This window comes from Trachurus japonicus, chromosome 15, assembly GCF_045865225.1.
Source record: "Trachurus japonicus isolate A0001 chromosome 15, Traja_1.0".
NCBI lineage: Eukaryota > Metazoa > Chordata > Actinopteri > Carangiformes > Carangidae > Trachurus > Trachurus japonicus.
Window position 1 is genome coordinate 13065598 of NC_140921.1, and position 22297 is coordinate 13087894.

At 41.1% G+C, this 22297-nt stretch overlaps 1 protein-coding gene across 1 annotated transcript; it reads right to left on the reverse strand.

The window, feature by feature from the left end:
* Window positions 1–1037: 1037 nt before the first annotated feature.
* On the reverse strand, window positions 1038–22188 carry pibf1 (progesterone immunomodulatory binding factor 1). Its single transcript, XM_085799685.1, has 18 exons — window positions 21546–22188; window positions 20715–20815; window positions 20408–20606; window positions 20206–20325; window positions 19198–19331; window positions 18527–18635; window positions 18303–18422; window positions 18137–18198; window positions 17793–17918; window positions 17340–17438; window positions 9474–9639; window positions 7902–8052; window positions 7024–7114; window positions 6285–6387; window positions 4277–4407; window positions 2874–2958; window positions 1513–1692; window positions 1038–1236 (listed from the first exon to the last, which is right to left on the reverse strand). Exons 1-18 carry the CDS (start codon window positions 21813–21815, stop codon window positions 1183–1185), a joined length of 2301 nt encoding a protein of 766 aa, XP_085655811.1. The 5' UTR covers window positions 21816–22188; the 3' UTR covers window positions 1038–1182.
* Between the last annotated feature and the right edge of the window lie 109 nt (window positions 22189–22297).

Consider the following 22297-nt stretch of genomic DNA (forward strand, 5'->3'; position numbering starts at 1 on the left):
ATATACCAAATTTCTATGGAAGGATAATATTTATGATTTGCATTTTAATGCTGCAACTGGTAAATTTAAAAAAAAGAAGAAAAAAAGGCAAGTCTTATTATATAATAATTTATTCATTTTTATTTATTAATAATTTGAATCTAGGAAATACATCCTAAAGCTGTCAAAGTCAACTGTAAAGTCAAGTATCTGCCTCCAGCTGAGTTGTGTCATACTGTACTTCCTTTTCTACTGTAAACGTAAAGGCCCTCATGTCACATAAAGGTTGGGAGTCTCAAAAAGAGACATGTTTAAGCAAGAACAGCCGAAACTGGAGCAGCAATAGCTGAGATATTTTGTTTCCCATAATCCCTCTAAGTCTCTCATTGGACTCCCTGAAGGCTGAGTAGCCTCTTTAATATTTGATAGCAATGGATCTTAATTTTTTTATGTTAAAACAAAAATGGAAAGTAAAGCAGATAGGGTTAGGGTGTTATATAACAGTTGTTATGTACAAATGATGAAAGTTATGTGTTTTTTCTTGTTATTCAAAATTATTCAATTCAATTAGAAAATAAGGCCATAAACAGAAGTAATGGAAGCTCGTTTAGAAAAGGTATTTGAGTAAAAATGAAAACAAAACTGATGAAAAGTTGCAAACAAACTTTACAGCAGTCCTCTGACCGAGTTTAATATGACACCGATAAGAACATGGTCTGAAATGATAAAGGTATGCCTGCTATGTCTATATTTAAAGCCAAAGGAGCCTCGGCTAGTGCAAATCAAAGGCTAAGGTTCCTGCAATGCTGTTTGTCTGTGGCCACCACTATCTGCAACCCTAGAAAAGATGAGGAAATAATGATAGACAGACCTAATAAAACAGACCACTGCCAAGAAAGAGGAATTTTTGGGCAGTCGGCTAGCTAGGAATGTGTACCCTGTGGAAGGTAATGCTTCTGGTTTTGGACCAGTGCGCAGAGAATTTATCCTTTCTGAACAATACATTACCAAGGATGAGAGCAAACAGAAGACAAAAAAAACACACTTGGGCACCTGTGACAGTTTCCAATTTTATATTTCAAAAACCAAAATTTGATGTCGTGATTTACAAATTTTAAATACAAACATTTTGATAAAACACAAGATTGCAAACACCCCTTAGTGACAACTAATTCCAACAGTGGTATCATCATGACTGACTATTCACTTGGGTTTTTGCTTCAGCTTTTGGTACCAGTCAGGAACGTCTTTCTTGGTCTGGAAGTGAAAGTGACAGAGAGGGAAAAGGACGATTAAGACAAATCTGAGGTACAGCAGGAGCTTTCACAACACCTGTCTAGAATTTTTTTATTATCCTAGCTCACATAATGTACTTTGCCCATCTGATTCCATTGAAAAGCTCAAATGAAACCAAATGCAGGAAAGTAACTTATCATGTCTTGACAACCTTTAGTTCTCCTTTGTCTGAACCTCTGTCCAGGCAGGTTAAGGTGGTGTGACTCATACAAGGGTGTTGCCAAGTTAGACACTTACAAAAACAGTGGGTTTTGGTTTGTTTGGTGACTCTTCTTCTGTGGTCTTGTTAGTGCGTTTGGACTGCTGTTTCCCTACGGCAGAGGTCCTGATACCGGTTTTATCTGTGTCCAACAGGTCTAGAGCGTCTCCCTGTCTGGACCGCATGCTGATCAGGACCTGCTTCATCACCGCCAACTCCTGCAGAATCACATGGTTCATTGAAATAGGGACATGAAAACAAAAGTAAAACAATAAACAGGAACCTCTTATAAGAAATAAGTGGGAGTGTTGTGTCCAAAAGGCCAAAAAACATCAACTTAATCACCAGGACATGTTTCACCAGCAATACTGAAACTAAGCTTCATATATTATGAATATTTTTACATGATTTAAATACAAATATAAATATTACGAGACAATATTTATATAATATTTTATTTATATTTTGCCACCACAGGCCAGTGCTGCTGAACCCTTGAGGACAAACTATGGGACAACTTGCAATAAGCTCAACAAGCCCAAGGGTCTGCAGGGGTGGCGGCAGGGCAGAGGGGAGAACTCTGGGCCATGTCACGGTTCTATTTATCACCCCTGAGGACATGAGCCCCGGCATGTCACACGCACGCACGAGCACACACACACACGCAAAAAAACGCGCACACGAGCACACACGCACTCCGGTGGCATCCCAAGCAGCCAAACTGAGGACCAGCTGTCTATGACAGGGCACATACTTCGTACAGCAAACGGCTGGTTTGGAGGTGGGGGCCGCCACAGTGGTGGTGGTGGTGGTGCGGTGGAGGGGGGGGGCATACTCCCACGCGCACACTCATACGAGCACACGCAATCTTGAAGGAAACATTGCAACACAGTGCAATAATTTGTCCGGTGTGACTCGCCTCTTTTTTAAGTGCCAAAAGCAGAGCTGCATCGATTATTTGATCAAGTGATACGTTGATCAGCAGAAGATCAGCAACTGCTTTGATAATTGATTGTCATTTCAGGAAGTAGGAATACCAAACATTTAATACTGTTTCAGGTTCTCAAATGTAAGGATCAGCAACTGAAATTATATAAATGTATTTTTTAATGTTTTGGTCAGATCAAAGAAGTCATTTAATGGTGTCTCTTTGGGTTGAAGGAATTTGTGATGGTCAGTTTTAAAACTATGATGTTTTATACACCAAACAATTAGCTAGGAAAATAATATTTAGCTGCAGCCATAATGGAAAAATGTTTTCATGTCATTTCATTGCTTGAGTTTGAAAAACATATCAGAAATACAACTGGTCAAATCTGTCTCGCACTGAGTGACAGTGAGCGTAGCAGAGAAACAGGTGCACAAAACAAACAGCTAAAAACATGTTTAATATGTGTACCTCTCGATGGTTGAGGAGTCTCTCCATATCGGCGGCCATGTTGTTTTTCACTCTTAGCAGAGTGGTCCGTTCTTTCCTCAGAGAACTGGGGTTTCACCCAAAAAACAGACAGAGAGACCAGATAATTATTACTTTACTTACCATAAGTTATGAATCCTACATCACTTTATTCTGGTTACTTATGTGGTCATGAGAAACTTGCTGAACAAGTTGGGCCTGTGAATCACTGACGGTTTATGTGATTCATTATGGCAGTATATTTAAAGGATGTAGAAATACTATAACGTGCGGCGTCCATTGTTAGTTAGGCTTTACTTTAGCGTCAGGAGAGGCGTGTGAGGTGTAATGTACGTTATAATTTGAGTGTTGTTTCATTTGTGTAACTGGGCAAGTACAGTTTAAGCAGCAGTTTGCTTTACTAGTACTGAGAACAAAAGTCACTGGTATGAAACCATCAATAGGTAAATAATACACTGAACATGATTCATGAATCTCAAAATATACAAAATGAGCAACTGCTTCCTGAGAGCTTGTTCAGGTTTGTGAGTCTGTGAAAAAGAAAAGAAAAACTTAGGCTCTCATCAGTACTGTCCAAGTGTTCTTTCCTAGGGCTGTGAAATGTACAAGCAGGAGCTTGTAATAGGAACGAACCATCTTGCAAATCTTGAAATGACTACTTGGTAGCCTGATCGCCTTCTACTGAGCATTTAAAAAAAGCCTGTGATCTCTACTGAGATAATGACGTTGTCCAATTTGAGCTGAGAGAATTTTGATCACCAAACAACTGTGAATGCAATTCATACTTGGGACACGGACAGACAGCTCGCAGCGCACGGAGGGAGAAACCTCCTGCGAGTCGTGTTTCTGCTGTTAAATAGATAGCGCTGCGCAGCCACAGGAAGACTTCAACGCCTTTATCAGATGGGGAGACTTGAGAAGCTGGAGAGCGTTTTAAAAGGGATTTTTTTCGCTCTCCTGCTTGCCCCAGGTGAGCGCTCAGTGGTAGTGAGCAGCAAGCGAAAACCTGCAGTCTGTCAGTTTGCATATTTCTCAGGTGAAAATACAGAGGGGCACTGAGGGGATTTAGGTCAGTGCCAGGCAGCTGGATGTGTGCTGAAACACTCGTTTTATTGGGCACAGCGTGTGTTGCACAAAGACAACGTGAGCTAGGTGCAATAACGACACAAGACGACATAGGATGATACAACAGAGACGCCCTAGGGTGGGAAAATATGGCCTGTTGCCATGATGAGTAAGTTACAAGGAATACATTGGAAAAAAATTAAACTGACATAGAGATGACAAGCCAGGCAGAAGATCTAGTCCTTAATTAAAATGTAATGCGTGTTGATCTCCTTATTAAAGACTTTCTTCACTGTGGAGGCATATTGCCACACATGTACCTGACGTCGTCCTCGAGCAGGGCCATACGTTCCTTCAGCGCGCTGATTTGTGCATCCCTTTGCCTCACCGTCTCGATCAGGTAGCTGTAAGGCTGCTGTGTCTGCTCCAACAGCTGGTTGGCTGCCAACAACTGCGAAACAGCACATATGTAAAGCACGGAGCAATTACAGGGGCAATTATTCCATCTGCACTTTTTTTTCACGTGCGCTATCCAACTCTGCCAACTGTGGAGTCATAATGTAAGATGCACAAGTGTTGTGACAAGTATCCAATGGCATTTCGCTTAATATTTGATATTGCAAAGAGATGATGCATAATAACCAAGGTGTGTTTAGTTACGACTGTAAAAAGAATTGTGAGATCCTGTCAATATTTGTGCAGTGACTGACTACTAAAGCTGAGATTTCCTTATCTCTGACGTCCTTGTCTATGAAGGGGTGGCTTCAGTGCCCATAAATGCAAGTTTTTATGAAGGCATGTCTATGCTACATCATTTTTATTAACAGCGGTATTGCATTTGAATCAAAGATGAAGCCATAATTGGAAATGCAATGAAAATCCATCCACAACCCTCCCTAATCCTAACATCCTAACAACCTCCTTCTTGCAAGTACTGACAGAAAAGCACCTGTAGTGAAGTGCTTTAATGATCCCTCACACAAAGCTGCATGTCCTAATCTGCACCCAATGCAATATTGCTCGGCCAGTATCATGTTTAAAATCTGTGAAACAATAGATAAAGTTTGGTGGGCTGTTACACATTAAGCCACTTTTATTGGCAGCCAGTAGTGAGTAGAAGTGGGTGGAGGGTCGGGACAATAGTTAGTTAGTCAGGGCATCTGTGTGGGTGGTTAAGTGGTTAACACCCTTGCCTTTTACATTGAATAGGAAGTATAATTTTTCACCCTTTCTTTTCATACTCGATGAATCATGAGGTATTTCACACAAGTGCCAGTAAGTCACAGCTGACAGGTGAATGCCGGGCTTATTTAGTCTCAAATCTGCCCAGCCTGTCTATTCTGTCTTGCAAAATCACCGCTCTCATTGAGATTACAATAAAGAGCAGGGAACACACAAGCGCACTGGTCGCTGGGACTGTCATTCTCATCGTTTCAAACCTTACTGGTTGATTTTTTTTAGCGTTGAAGCACAAATAGTAGACATGTGACTCCACACACAGTCACACAGAGACAAAATACACACACCCTGAATTAAAGTCTTAGCATTGAACACACATACATATGGTGTGCCAAACACAACAAAAGCTTCAATGATTGCTGCAGTGAGTTGTTGGGAGAGCAAAGAGCATGGCCGTCATGGTTTTTGGCAGTGTTTCCCACTCTGTCAACAGGTGTGACAGGTACTAAGACTCCAACCTCTCACTCTTCTCAGGTAAGGTCTATGTTGGTGTCCACCGTCTGCTGCCAAACGACCCGTCATTTTTCTGACAGGTTTCTTTTCATTTTACAGGACCATTGATAAACATGGACCAAAAAAGGTAGAGCACACTGTCATCAATTTGTCCTGAAGTGCGTTTAATGATATACGTGGTGAGGACAGATTTCTTTTATGGTCCTCTTCTGAGGAAATAGTGTGGTTTCATGCCATGGCTGAATCTGTGTTTAAAAGAGCGGTTAGATGTTCTCTCACCAGTGACTTTAACAGCAGAGAGCTGTGTGATGGTGTGAGAAGCTAAATGGAGGCTGATAAGAGAGGAGCCCGTGATCTTGGCTCTGTGATAATGACTATTATATCAGAGAGGTAAAAAAGCCAGGTGAAATAAATCATAATGACGTTCATAGAAATAACCATAATTTGAGTTGCTCTGGGAGATTTGTGACTGTGAGAAAACAAGCATGTGTTCCAAGTACTTTAAGCGCTTTGAGCTTTTTAATTATTTTCTTTTTTTAATCAAATAAATGTCATTCGATCTGTGTTGGTTCACAGCCCAGTCTGGTAGGCACCTGGATGTTTCGTGTGTGTGTGTCTATGTTTGTGTGTGTTTACCTCCTCCGATATCTGCCCAGTCTGTGACTTGTGTCGTTCCAGATCTCTCCTCAGTGACGTGTTTTGCCTCTCGAGCTGCAACACCCTCCGGGCCAGGTGAACGCTGAACAACAGTCACCACAAACATGGTTATGGAAATTCCAAAACATGAGATAGCAAACAGGTTTACACTGGTGTGCATTTCCATGTTGTGTCACTTGCAGTTTATGTAGCCACAACCGTTGAGATTGAGGTTTATCGTTTTTTGGCTGCACACATGCACGCTTCAAAACACAGACTGTGCGAATGAGGTGCTTAAATGTACTGTTTTCAAAAACACATTCAAAAGCTATAGGTATATAATTGTTGACACTGACAGGCCAAATCTAGACTGAACATAAATTTCAAAGCCCCTACGTAAACAATTTGAAAATTCCTCACTGTGGTAGGAGGTAGCGTGGGTGACTGCACACTGATTTCCATCAAACAATGTAGATGAGAGAAATTCATCATGAAGCAGAAGATATCGTCGGTTCAGGTTTCAGAGCATTTAAAAAGGTGTTGTAATGTTTTATGACTTAGCAAAGACATTAAAAATGTTCAGTTTGTTAAACCTTAAGGATGTTGCACAGCACATTGCATTTTGTTGAGACAGGAAAATAGATAATAAAATCAAAATAGCTGTAAGGTCTTTTTAGGCAGCCAGGGTGGAAACTCAGCAGTTAGTTTTTTATGGAGTAATTTTTCTCATGTACTTTACCTTTGCTTTAGTCGTCTTTTGGCCGTTGTGGGAACATTCGCTCCGTAGCCGTATGAGAACAAAACCCTCTCTGCCTCCTCTTCATCCTCAACTGGCAACAGACAGAAAGACAATAGTCAATACATCTCCAAGACCGTTATAACCATGTGGCAATGTGTCGCTGTTTTGCGGCTTTTGCAAGTTCAATGTAAGGATTTCTGAGACGGCACATAGATGGCAACTTAGTTTCACAGTTATGAAGGTATAAAAGAGATAATCAGAAATCAGTATGGGTAAGATTTGCTTGATTTTATCAACACATTTATGGTAGAAACTCAATGTTTGAATAAATAAAAGGGATTTACAATTAGCACCATCTCTAATCTTAAATAATTAAGAAGAAAACTATTATTAACTTATAATTTAAGGAGCACAGATTCATTTTAAATCATGTAATTCTGGAACAGCAGTACTGGGCAGTTTTTGCAAGAGATAAAATACTATACCAAGTCTTAAACTTTATAACTAGCCTGGCTGAGGCAATAAAAAGTAAAATCTAATACCATCTATGGCCTTTTAGAGTGCATTAAATTCAATGCTTGCAGATACCCCATGTTTTTATTTGTCTGGGCTTTTCTAAATCCATTGGACAAAACTTGTAGTAAATATCCATTTTCACAATACACCTCCCAAATAGCAATTACTGATATTTCCCTACATCTTGATCCAATATGATGCTATTTGTAAATTTTATTACACACGCACTCTCTCTGATGCCAGACTCCTGTTCACTTTATCTGAAAGGTATCGGTGTCTGTTTGTTTGTGCTTTTATCTTTCTGACTTTACAGTAATGTGTGTAATGTAATGGGCACCTCGAAGCTATTGCTATGTTCTTACTCTCAGCAGCCTGCATGGTGACGTGGTCCAACTCTTGCTCCAGCTTTTCGTACGTCTCCAGCCGAGAAGCCTGCTCGGCATTCTGGGCCTGCAGCTCCGTCACCCGCTTCTCCGATGACGTCTGCAGCCTGTAAAACTCCTGAGTGAGGAGCTGAGGGACACGAGGAGAGCAGGGAGAGAGAGAATGTCAGGAGACGGGAGAGGAGCAGCATTATTTTCCACAGAGGTCAGCTGAAAAAAAATATTTCAAACTTGCACAAACTTGTGTGATGATGTATTATTTCCTGATTATTCAGTTATTATATCATTAATTATTCATTTTTGCAGCATTAAGGCTGCAACGTATTTTCTACCAGGGACAATAAAAACTATTTATACACGTCTCAAGCTTCTAATTGTGTTTGACTGCCTTCTCAAATGTTATGTTTTGTTCCCATATTGACAAAGAGAGAGAGGCCAAAGAAATGAGAAATCTTAATCTAAATGAAAGGACTTTAATCTCAAAATGGCTTTAACCCTCACAGTTATGAAGAGCTTAAATTAAATCAATGCGGAACAACAAACTCCAACATCAAAACCTGAGCTCATTTTTCACTCACTGTAATTTTAAAAAGACAAAAACATCCTTTTTCTCCCGTGATCATGCAATGCATCATTATACCATGTGTATCCCCCTGGCAAGCAGGACAGGGTTAAATCCAGGTGAAGAGGTGGAACTCCGCTAGGTGCATCGAGAACAATCTGCACTCAATTAACTTCTTGTATAAATGGGTGTGCTCCGGTGGACAGAGATAATATTGGCGCCACTGGACAGACAGACAAAGACTTGGGAAGACATATTCCTGAGAGTGGAACATTAATCTTTAAGAGCTATGAATTTAAAGATCTGTGGTGCATTTTCGGTTGTATTAATTCATGCGATGTTTGATGCAAGCACTATACTGTCTTTCCTTGCTTTAGCGGAGAACCTTGAGATTTGATTTAAGAAACACTTAAAGTGACAAACTGTAAATCTGAGCACAAAGAAAAAAGGAATAGTTTCACTTAGACCTCCTCTATTATTCTCCGTGATGAACATACCCTGGGCTTCCACACAGCGGCACTGAGCCTGATTAAAAACCGCTGCAGAGAATAAGGGACTATAATCATTTATGTGAATGTCCTCCGCAATCTTAAGTAAAACATTTATTGTGTTAACGTGCAGTGAAACCTGCTCTGAGCACAAAACCAACCACTGCACCTGGACAGCAGAGCAAACATCAGGGACACGTCACGCTGCTTTTAACAATGTTGTGTCAGTATCTCTAATACCTGGATGTCTCATCAAAAAAACCTGTTCATAGAAAATGAGTGAAGACCTAGATTACATGCAAATGTTCAACATGATTTTCGATTTCCTTTCCAGATATAATGATTATTACTTCCCACTGAAAATGTTGATGAGGGGGCAAAAGGGGGATTTATGTGTTTCCCTCTCATAAGTTAATTAATTAATATCTATTAATCCATGGAGATGAATCATCAATCCTTCTGAAGTGTAGGCCAAGAGCTAATATTAATAGGGAGAAGTACCTCCAGTTTCTTCTGCTGTTTCTCACACTCCACCTGGCACTGAGCAAAGGCCTTGGCCGTCTCATCCTTGACCATCTGAGCACGCTCGGCCTCGAAGGAGTGCAGCTTGGCCTGGTTGGACAGTTCGGCTACCCGGCTGTCGGTACCCAGCTGGAGCTGACGAAACCTGCACAGACACACAGATGGACGCGCACAGCGATAAATATGAATCTGAGTGGGCGAGTTTTTAAAAAAAGGGAGGTCAAATGTTTCGGTACAGATGGAGATAAGGATGAGTCAAGTTGATAAAAACAGCTGCATATGAGACAGACGGTTAAGTCAGGTCTGGGCGGACAGACACGCGATGTTGTAACGGCTTCTTTCAAATACATACAGTACCGTCACATTTCAGGATAATGTGCATGTTTTTTCAAGCGCCTTGTGCAATGGACAACTTTTGACTTTTTGATGTTCAAAGTGTTTAGTGGCACATAATAACTTGGCAACTACTGTATAATAGTCACCAAGCCGGAAAGCCAAGTCTTAAATCATCTGGTGACAGAAGAGCATTTCTCAATGGTGCTTGCAGCAATGTTTGGTCTTATTTGATCTTCCGTGATTCTAGTTGGCAGCCAGAGAAAGAAATGTCAACCTAAGAGTAGGCAATTAGAAAAGACAGGGACAGAACGTACACACACTGTTTTCAGCTGATATAACTAAATAACTATATATATAAAAAGAGAGGTAGTTGTTTAAAGTTTAAAGTAATTTATGAGACAGAAACATCTCAAACATTTGTTTATTTGCTAAATAATTCATTAATATGAGGATTTTCTGATTTGCTGTTTTAATCATACATTTTGTATCACTGGCTTTTGGACTCTGGTTGGATAAATTTAACAGCAACTGGAAAAAAATGTAAATTGAAAAAATACTTTAAAAAGTGTGTTTTTCTTCATTTTCAGATATTCTATAGACTAAACAATTACTGGTAATTGATCAATTAAAAAAAAAAAAAACAGCTTGACAAAAGTGAAAAGACTTATTTGCTCTGGCCTTGAAAGTAATAAAAAGACTAAACGCATTTTCGAGTCGAGTGCTCTTCCTCAGGCAGCTTTCAAGCACGCACATACACACACACACACAAACACACACACTTCATGGAGGCACAGAGGTTGGTTGGATAATATTAATAACTCTCTATTACAGCTGACCTGATGGGATTTCATCATCCATAGAGCACAGGCCTGAGCCGTGTGCTCACAGTGACAGACATGTACACATGGCCGACATTTTATACCTTCTTTTATTAATGGCTGCTGAAATCTAGATGCAAAGAAGCAAAAATGTTCCTAAAAAAAAAAAAGTGGAAATTCCACAGAGCAGAAGTCAGCCATCTTCTTTCTCCGTCCTTTCAGGTGGAAATTTTAATGGAATATTTACAGCTTACCGTAGGTCAAAGGGCCCGACTCAGGGGTCACCCATGGAAATTTCGATACAAATTATGTTGACTAGAAGTGAAAATGGAAAAACCTACTCAACACTTTGTTTAGGACAATTTGATCGTCGTAATTGATATTCTGATACAGAGTGCCGATATCCACGCTGGTGCTCTATGCTACGTTCATCTGACGCCATTTCAGGCTTGTCCGCCTCATTCTTTGCCCCAAAATAGGGGCATGCGTGGGGTTAGGTGTTAAGGGCTTGCAGCTCGCATCTGTCGTTGCTGGCTTGCGATGCGATGCACAGGGGGAATGTGATCGCAGCAGAGAAAGAGTGGAAGGGAGAGTGAAGTGTGTGCGTGAGTGTATATGAAAAGACCAACAGCTGGTGGTTTGGATCTAGAGAAATGACTGGCATGTAGTAGTAACCCAGGACATGGACACTACTACTACTGGAACTGCTGCTGTGCATGTGTGTGTATGTGTCTGTGTGAGTGTGTGCGCACAGGGGCAAGAAAGCAAATGAACCCGCTGGAATTATTTTCTTTCATGTATTAAGTTGTCTAAAATATGATCAGATCTTCATCGAAGTTACAATAATGAATAAAAATATTGTGTTGCTCTTGTCTGTACTGAATAAATCATTAAAATATTCAGTGTGGGTTGGAAAAAGTATGTGACCTGAGGTTAACAAAAGCTAATTGGAGTCAGCAGTTTGTGAACCCTGAGTACAAACAACAAAACCAGATGGAGGTGCAGGTTAGAGCTACTTTGACTTATAAAAAAACAATTGACAGAATCAAGAATTACTGATTTGCATAAAGCTGCAAAGGGTTACAAAGTGATTTGAAAGAGTTTAAATATTCATTCCACAGTCAGGCAAACTGAAGACCACATAGATCTGTGTCTGTTCTCTGTAGAGGTGCTAAGACAAGAAACAAGGCAGAATGAGAAAGAAGAGATTGCGATGGATTGAAAATATCACAGGGGTTAAAGCAAAAAAAAAAAAAAAAAGAAGTGCTTTTGACTGAAATTTTTTCAAGCTGCAGTCATACTCCCCATCTGCAATGTGTAAAACATGTTACAAGTTACATTACTTGACGCCACCATTATGTGAAAATATGAGATTCAGTTACATCTCAACACATAACTATTGCTGCTGTTCTCTGCTATAGCCATCAAATTTAAATACTCTAGACCAGGGGTGGGCAATATTTTTGTCTATACTGACTCTGATAAAGTAAGTGAAGGGTGATACAATTGAAAATCCAATTGAAACATAATTACATAGCACTGAATAATATATTAAACTACATGAATTTGGTAGACATACAGGCTATTTGCCAGCGCAGAAGACCTGGGTCCTTGTCAGGGCTGTGTAATTAATCAAATTTTAATTGATTTTGATTTGGCTCCAAACAATCTCAAAACGTACAATTGCTTTGGAAATGTACACCTTAATATCACTGAGATTAGGGTTTTTTTTTTTTTTTTTTTAATCCTACGTCTTATTTTAAGTAGCTTTTACAGGACAACATCTGTCCATTTGCTCAAGCTCAGCATAAATTCACTGATGCAGCAGAACGATGACCGCAGACATCAAAGTAAAACAACTACTGAATGACTTCAGACAAAGAAAATCCACCTGTTGAAGTGGCCCAGTCTGAGTGCAGACTATTACCTAACAGAAATGCGGTGGAGTGACCTGAGGAGAGTCGAGAGTCGCTCCTGAGTATATATCTGACCTCAAGCCATAATGTAGGAAGAAAGCTCTAAAAATTCCTCCTTAACTCTTTGACTGCCAAAGACGAGTTATCTCGTCTTAGCGAATCCAAGCGTAGTCTGCCAAAGACGAGATAACTCGTCTTAGCGTTTTTTTAATGGCAACGCCATGTTGAATGTCTTGCCCTACTCCTCTGTGAAGATCAGACTTGTATCATCAAAATAAAGTGCAGAAAAACACATTTGGATTGAGAGATATAAAAACTATAGCGTGTTTTTCCCCCCTCACGGAGCGGAGCGGGTGTCTGACTGCAGCGGCGCCGCTCCGTGACACTCTGGCCGCCGGTGAGAGCTTAGGGGGCGGCGGCGGGGCTCATGGCGGCTCGGCAGCTCCGTGCAGCTCCGTGCAGCTCCGTGATACAAAGCACAAACGTTAGTAACAACAACCCCGTTGATCGCTCGTCGTTAGTCATCAAGAGCGTTTAGAAAGTCGCCAGATTTTGCGAGAAATCACTCAGATAGCAGCTTGAAAATCCCCGATCTAGTGTGGATGAGGAACGGACGGCGCCGGCGAACGTGACGAGGAGAGCTAAAGGTGGTGGGAGTGTCTGTTGTGAGCGCACATGTCTGTGGCTGAGTTCAGGGGGCACGTCAGCCAGAGCTGCTGTGTGTGTGTGTGTGTAGATGTGTGTGTGAGACAGAGAGAGTGAGTGACACCGCTGCCTGCTGACCAGAGGAAGCTGGATCTGATCTAAAGCGCCGTGTTTCGGCTACAAAAACCTGTCGAACTGATCCGCGCGCGCGCGCGCACACACACACACACACACACACACACACACACACACACACACACACACAGACACACACGCACGCACACACACACGCACACGTATGCACACGCACACGTCACGTACGCACACACACTAAAAAAAAGAAAATAAAAAGTTATAACTCAAAGAAAAGAAGGAAAAAAGGCTGCAGTAGTGTGTGTCAGTAGCTAAATATTTTGTCTATTGTCATCAAAAGTCATTTGTCAGTGTTGATTTAGTTGTTGTTTACAAGAGAACAACTGTACAGATGTTGAGGCATCACTAAAGCAAAAAAATGACGGCCGACACAAAAACCTCTTTTTCTCAAGATTTTGGTGCCAAAATGGCATTTTGGGCTAAACTAACCTATATTCAACCGCCAATTTCACAAGACTGGAACAAGATAGAAACAAACAGTTTTTTTTCCTGGAAACTAGAGACCCTCATCTTTCCTTTGATGGGTTGAATGTGTATGTAGTAACAGTACATAATATATGGTGGGTCTACGGAAATCAGTCAAAAAGCTGGAAAATGCCTGGCAAGCTGGAGGAAGCTGCTGTGAGAATGGCTGGCAGTCAAAGAGTTAATGTTGTGCAGGTCTGATCAGCAGCCACTGGAAGAGCGTGTTTAGTGTCATTAGGTCATCACATAATTGCCACTAGCACTGTGAAACTGTGAATGTTTAATGACAGCTTTCGGCAAAGACACGAAAGCCAGTAATTGTGTCTGTGACATTAACTTAAGCACAGTGTGCCTGTCTACACCTGTGACTTAAATGTAAATTAGATCACGACCTTTCATGACCAAATGATGTTGAAAACCAGTTTCACACATTTGTTCTTTTTTACGATTGTACATGTAGCCGGCAGTGCTGGCTGCAGACACAAGACTGTAAAACATGGCTTAAAAAAACAAAACACCAAGTATTGAAGCATGAACAAAAATCAAGATATAATGAGGAGTCATAGTATTTCTTTACATAACTTTTCAAAGTACTTAAAGGGATAGTTCAACATTTTGGCAAATTGGCCCATTGCCATAATCCCTATAGACCAGTGTTTTTCAACCTTTTTTGAGCCACGGCACATTTTGTTCATTAAAAAAATCCCGCGGCACACCACTAACCAAAAATATTACAAAACGACACAGTGCAGCCTAATACAGTAAATATAATACAAATTTTGTCTCTTACAGTGTAGTTAGTTTGTTCTGACTCAGTAATGGACATTGCTAAGGCAAGGTCATTGTGCAGGCTTCTGCCACTACAGCCATTGACATAAAAGAGTCCTATTTTATTAGCCAACTCTGCCAGACAGTCACTATTGCAGACACAGATGCTCAACAAAGCCAAATTATTTTTAGGAGCTAAATAATATTTGTTTGGACACAAACTGTTACTGATAACAAGAACTTGGATTCTGATTTGACTCTGATTCTTCTTCTTCTTTTTTATTTTTTTATTTTAGCTATGTCAATCAACTCATGGGAGCTTGTCAACACGTGCACACTTCCACTCGTGCCTTCAGCCATATTTCACAGCAAACATGAGAGGACTTACACTTAGCCTATATGCTATGCACTACCTGTGACAGAAAGTCAGAACAAACTCTGAGTGCAACCTGCAACGCGTGCTTCACCTTGTAAGGACGGTGCCCCTAAAATAAAATAAAAAAAGGCGGTTCCCCCGTCACTCACCTGCAGCTGCACCGATAACCGACGCTCGTCTGAAAAAAAAAATTCAAAATATGCATCGCTAGTTTGGATCAATTAAGTTAAATTTGGTAATTTTCCACGGCACACCTGGCGAACACTCACGGCACACTAGTGTGCCGCGGCACAGTGGTTGAAAATCACTGCTATAGACATTAGGGAGGTTAAGCAGTAGGTTCGTTACCTTTAATTGTCGGTGCAAGCTATTTTTAGAGCGGCGGAGCAGAGCCGCAAGCTGCTCAGAGCAACGCTTTGGAAGCTAATGGGATTTCTTGGTTTCGCTCACCAAATACACAATCCAACAACTCCAAAACGCTCTCGTGGACAAGCTGTGACCTGCTATGAGATAATAACGGAAAGTTACGTTACGGGTTTTCGAGGCAAATGCAGAGACTGCTTACAGAAAAACAGCCCGCCCCCCCCTTTCATGCATTTACCTCTAAAACAACTCTGTCTCGTAACGTTCCATTATTATCTCATAGTGTGGTGAATGTGCAGGTCACAACTTGTCCACGAGAGCACTCTCTGCTCCGTTGTTCTAAGAATAGCTTGCACCAACAATTAAAGGTAACAAACCTACTTCTTATTATGGCAATGGGCCAATTTGCCAACATGTTGAACTATCCCTTTAAACTATGTGTGTGTATGAGTAGAACAGTCAGGCAGACAAAGAGGTGAAGTTGATCAGGAGGGTGACCAAAATATTTTTCCTGATATCCTGATATGAAAAACAAGTGTGTACGTGTGTACGTGTGTGCGTGTGTGTGTGTCAGGACTCACAATATATCTGTTGCAATTTCCATGCAAGATTTGAAACTTTCTACAAGGCCGTGACCCAGAGGCACCTTTCCAGGCTATACTGACAAAAGGAATTGTTGCCTGAAGCAGAGACATGGACCGGCAACGCAAAACACTAAGAGTGGTTTATAAGTTGTCTCCAGTAACTACACGGTATCCTGTCTCTCTGCATTCAAGCTGCAATGAAAGTCCAGAGAGGGAGGCAGGCAAACAGGTCAGAGACACCAGCTGGTACTGAACTGACCTCCGGTGAACTCTGACTTCAGTGTGACTCTCTGACCCCTCCCTTAAAGCAAAAAAATGTGCATGTGATCTTTAGTAAGAGATGGGGAAGCCACAGCCACTATAGAGCAGCCACACCCACGACATGCGCGGACGGCAGACTGCAGCAGGCTCACGCATCGGCATCAGACTGACAGTGAGAAATAAAAAAAGAATTGAAGATGCTTATCATCTTAAATGAATGACTAACAAACATAGTTTACACTCTGATGATAAATAAGAATGGGAAGTATTTGTGCTTTGGCTCCGGCCACCTCAACTCTCATCCGCACACTCACACACAACATGTCAACACTTTGATGACTGGCCAAAAAAGGAATGAATTCAAAATATGAAGTGGTTTGTGCTGTGACAACAAAAGAAGTGTACCAACTGGCCCAAGTCGTCTTGACAGTTTAACCGTTGTCCTCGGGGGAAGTTCCTTAAATTTCTCTGATATACAGTCTATACAGACTTAAGTGCAGCAGTCGTAGTTAAGAGCATTTGACCCCCGAGGCACCCCTGAAGCTAAATGCTACATCATGTCATACAGCAGTGTGATGTAATGGTCTGTGCATCTCAGTCTCAAGGTGGGTTTTATTTTATAGAATAAAGCTGTGGTTGTACTTAAGTACATTTTTAAGGTTCCTTTTCTTAGATCAGATCATTCATTTGCTGATTCAGATTATTAAAGGAAAACATACTCAGCAAACAAAGTTATCTGATAAGAGTTATCTATAATCATATATTTAGATCAGATAAGAAAGCAGCAATACCTTTACCGGCTGCAGCATTAAAGTGATACACCTAGCCATACTCTAGTACATCTAGTAATGAACATTGGTAGTAGATAGGTTTGGTTTATTTTATTAGGTTATCAAGTATCTGTTTCTTTTCTGCCTCTTTCCCGGTAGAATGGAGGTTAATGTTTTTTCTTATGATAAATAAACTAAACCCTGAGTATGTGCATGGTTGCATGCCATTACAAGAAAGTCTGAAGATGTTTTGTTCATAAGATGAATGAAACAACCCTGTCACTGACAATCCACACTCAACTGTCAGCTTTGAAGTCACAGAAGAAAAAAAGTGAATGCAGTTAGCTGTCTGTCAGTGAAAGTATGTGTGTGACAGATGGAAAAACTCACTGCTCCAGCAGCTGATCGTATCTGGACTGAGTGTCTCTCTCAGCCACCACAGCTCTGTCTTTCTCAAGAACCGCGTTGTCTCTGGCCTCACGCAAGTTCCTGGTCAAACACACACAAATGCAGACAATTAAAAGACACAAGTGACACTAGTAAATGAATCAGCATGTGCTGTGATGTTGGCATTTCCGTTTGTTCTGATGCTTCCGTGAAGTGTCTATAAGAGATCTTCTTTTCTCTTCAGTATTTGCAGTTACTTCAAAGCTGATTGATGTTGTCAATAACAATAATTACAACATTTGCACACAGTATTATTTCCCTGAGACATTGGTCCCAGTTTACATATGAATGAGGAAGAACATGACAACAGCAAAACAGAAATGTAAAGTAGGGACGACATGACAAGCTACACCTGCCTAATGAGTAATGACCTAGATAGAAAAAAAAGGCTGATACCTGTTCTCCCTCTCATACATCTCCCTGGAGGTTCTCTGCAGGTTGTCGATCTCCTGACTGGTTTTTAACCTGATGTTCTCCAACTCCTCTCTTAACTTGGACTCGTACTCTGACTTATAGTAGTCTCTGTAGTGGAAAGAGAACAAAAGAAGAAGATGAAGTTATGGAAACACGACTTTTCCATCACAAATCAGATCAGAGGTGAGATAGAATGGATCATAATGTTTCTGGAAGATGAAACCAGCAGTCATAAAACATTAGGTGACTTTTACTGCAGTCTGATATTTTAGGCTCAGCTTGAAACGCTAGCTGATAGTGACTAATGTGGAACTGCAGGGTCTCACCTGGATGCTACATATTTTTCATAGGCGTCCTCCCTGGCCTTTTTAGTGTCTTCTAATTGTACCTGGACCACAGGAGACAAGAGGTGGGAGCATGTTAGACGACTTTATCCTACTGCTGAATGTTTTGGGCATTTGATGAGCCACCCGTCTAATCAGGTGTATGGACCTGCAGCCTGTCCACGCGGTCCTCTCCATGTGCACAGCGGACACTGAGCTCCATGTTCTGCCTGTGGAGGTACTCCTTGTCTTTCTGTAGCAGCGTCTCTGACTGCTGCAATGTCGCCACCTGGAGGGCAAGATGAGAAAAAGAACAACTGATGCCATAGTAACTAAAAGCTACTACAGTGAATATCATGAAGACAAAATAAATAGTGGGTATGTGTGAAGCACCTCTTTGCTGAGTGTGTCCCTTTCCCTGGACACCGCAGCATGACTCAAGTCTAGTGTCTCAAATCTCTTCTTTAACTCCTTCAGTTCTGCCTCAAAGGTGTCACGCTCCCTAGAAACCACAGCGCAAAAAGATTTACATACATTCGAACATGTAACTTATCCCCAGAATTTAATTTAAAGGGGAAACCTAGAATTCCACTTCTTTTGTTTCATAAACAACCAATATAAATTACATCTCTGAAATATTACAGCAAAAAAAAAAGAAAAGAAAAATAGAAGTGACCTGGGGTTATGTTTTTCAGCATGTATTATCATAGAATGACGTATCCAATAAGCATCACAGAATTTGTTTGCTCACTTTTCCAGTCATAAATATCTTATCATACAGTATATTACAGCCATGCAGTTAAATAAATAAGCTACATAATGCATCCATTTTTTTTCAAATAGCTTATATATTAATCTCTGTGAATATCCTGCAACAATCAAATCATCAATAACATACATAAAACAATTTACTCTTAAATCTGTGTGAGTAATCTGGCATTAGTTTTTTTCTGTAGCTTTTCTGTCCCTCTCATAGAAACTAAAGTCTAGAAGCTATCCTGCAGCCTTAAAGGACTTTAAGTTAGTAGCTTTACCCTCTGTCTCACATACACACACATACACACCGTTTGATGTTTGGGTAGTTGTCTCGGCGGTAGTCACCCTCTGTGATCAGCTGTTTGGTATCAGCCAGTTCTAGGGTCAGTCTCTGGGTCCTTAACTCAAGCTCAGAGCGAAGCCGCCGCTCGTTCTCATAACTCTGCAGACACACACACACACAACATTTCCATTGCTCAGATTTGTCATATTATTAGCTATACTCCACAGACGGGCAGGGTTTTACCTCCCCAACACGTAACAGACAGGAACTCCCTGTTGCGGAATTTTCCTTAAGTATCTTGCTCCATGCTGTCTTAAAAGTATTACACAGTTCCTGCAGATCCTCTAATAGAAGATTCATGCAGTGAACATCACACCCTCACTCTGGAACCATCTGGATGTATTCAAGTGAAAAAAAAAAGAAACAACAAAGGCAAAAACCTTTGAGTGAAAATGTCAAGATACTCTGTGGTTTTCAAACGCTGTTCATTTAGGCCTGTGTTTGCCCAGTAAAACATTCTCTATCCCATTAGATCATCAGCAGCCAGGCTATTTTATTTTTACTGACCCTGCCTTCAGCTTGTTGCATCATCATCATCACATCAATGTGTCATTTACAGAGAGATGACTGACCAGATTGACTGGATGACCTTTTTGCAAAACACACCTCTCAAACACCACACTACAGGCTGTGAAAATGCCAATCTTATGTCAACAAGATGATATAACTCACGTGTCGATTTCCCATGTTTGGTTTAAAGTTAACTGAGCCTCTTAGCTCGTTTAGTATTGTTCTGGTCAAAGTTTTCAAAATGTGAGACTCACGCCCTGGAGGAGTGTGCATTTGTCTAAAGTATGTTTGTTTTTTGGTGTTTAAATAAAAAATTAAAATGAAAAGCAACAACAGTAACAATCACAAACAATAATGCACGATTAAGATAGACTGCTAAAAGGAATGGTCCAGAGCTGTAAACTTTGTAAAAAAATATGAGGATGAAACAGAAGTATAGCACAAGCTTGAATATGTGTGGTACCTCCATCAAAGTCTTTGTTTGGGATCTGTGTACATCCAGCTCTTCAGTCAGACCTCCTCTCTTAAAGGTGAGCTCAGCCAACTGAGTCCGCAAGGGATTCACCACCTCATAGAAACGCATCTAAAAAACACACACCACAAGGTAAAGTCTCCATGTTCCCCAACAGTGGTCTGGACATCCTTGAGAGCACCCACATACTTACAGCTACATATTCCTGTATGGAGATTTTGTCCTCAGGGAGGTCGCGTAGCTCCTGGTACCTGTCTTGTGTGATGTCCAGATCCCTGAGGGACCTCCGCAGCTCTCCTGCCTTTTCACACAGCTGCCGATTGGTCTCTTCCAGCTGCTGCTGTCTGAGCTGGATGGCCTCCATCTCCTGCTTACGTAAAGCCTGCTGCTTCCTAGTGGGGACAAGGCTTTGTTAGTCATATTTATGCCTTCCAACCAAATAATGGGGTAGTTTTCCTCCAATGCCTGATTTACTGACCACCAACATTTTCACTTTTTACCTGTTCTCCTCCGAGGCAAGTTTCAGGTGGCTGTCCAGTCTCAGGGCAAACAATTGTTTCTGGTGTAGAGCATCATTCAATCTCTCCTCCAGCTCCTCAATCTGAAGATATACACAATGAGAAAATCAGATCATTTTGTTTGTCTTGTGTTATGTTTTTGTTATTGTCTGATGTTTGTTTGGTGTTATATTGTGTTGTATTTTATAATGTTATCTGTTATGAGAAACAAGTGTCTTGAATGCAAGAACATTTTCAGAAGAGATTCTCACAAATAAAATACTCAACTCATATTGTAGGTGGCAGCCACTACAACTCTAGTGTGCTTTTCTCTTAACCTTTATGTTACTATAAGAGGCACAAGCTCACTTTCTACATTGCAGATTCATACTGAAGACATCAAAACTATGAAGGAACACATATGGAGTTATGTTGTAAGCACAAAGGTGTTACTTACAGTAAAACCAAAGTGTTTTCTGTTACCTGACCTAAACCCAACTGAGACGCTGAAGGTAAAACAGCCAATGAGTACTCAGCACCTCTGAGAAACTCCTTCAAGACAGCTGGAAAACCACTCCACCTCATGAATCTGATGACAGAAGGTCAAGAGTGTGCAAAGCTGTCATCAAAGCAAAATATGGCTACTTCAAATAATCCAAAATATAAAACAACAACACCTTTGTTTACTACATAATTGCATGCGTGTCCCTTCATAGTTTTGATGTCTTCAGTTTGAATCTACAAGTAATAAAAAATAAGTTAAAACCACTGTATCTAAACTTTTGACTGGTAGTGTACATACAAAGTCTACTTGTTGCAACATTTGCTCTGTACCTTTGACATATGGTCAGCTTTCATGTTGTCTATGATGAGATTCTTCTGAGAAAGCTCAATCTTCAGCAGCTGGACGGTGTGCAGGAGCTCCTTCCTCTCGATCAGCTGCCGGGTCACCTTCTGAGAGCCGCCTCGCTGCTCGTCCGACGAGGAGATGTCCTCGGTGGTGGGCACCGTGGTCTCCAGGCTGATGTCCTCCGACTCCAGGTCCAGGGAGCTGGATATGTTGGCTGCTTTCGGCCTCAGCTGCTGCTGCTTCTTGGGAGGCATTTTGTGTGTGTTTCTTTCTTCCTATCTAACCCTGACTTTGTGCCCTCTTGTGTTTTTGTAGGTTAAATACCGAGGAGGCGATTGAGCCAGTTACTGCAGCAGAGATTACATGAGATTAGAAAGTTAATTCAAAGACATCGCGATATGTGATAGTTAAAACGTTAGTTTGCAGCGAGGAGAAACGGGAACAAATCTCGACCTAGCACCGCTACGGCTAATACGGTCATTTAAAATTGATAACCATCTCAAAAACGAACATAAATAAGACAGAAATGCGACCACGACACGGTGTTGACCACTGTCCACGGTAAGCTGTTTGCATTTTCAAGGGTCCCGCTCCGGCTCGCCTGCTAACCGCCAACGGTTCGACTGTGGTGGTTGCTAAGGTTACAGCGCCCTCTGTGGTATTTAACGTGCAGTACCACCAGCGTCCACTTGTCTTCCAGCAGTTACAATGTATAGTCAGTGGAGTGTCACCTCCG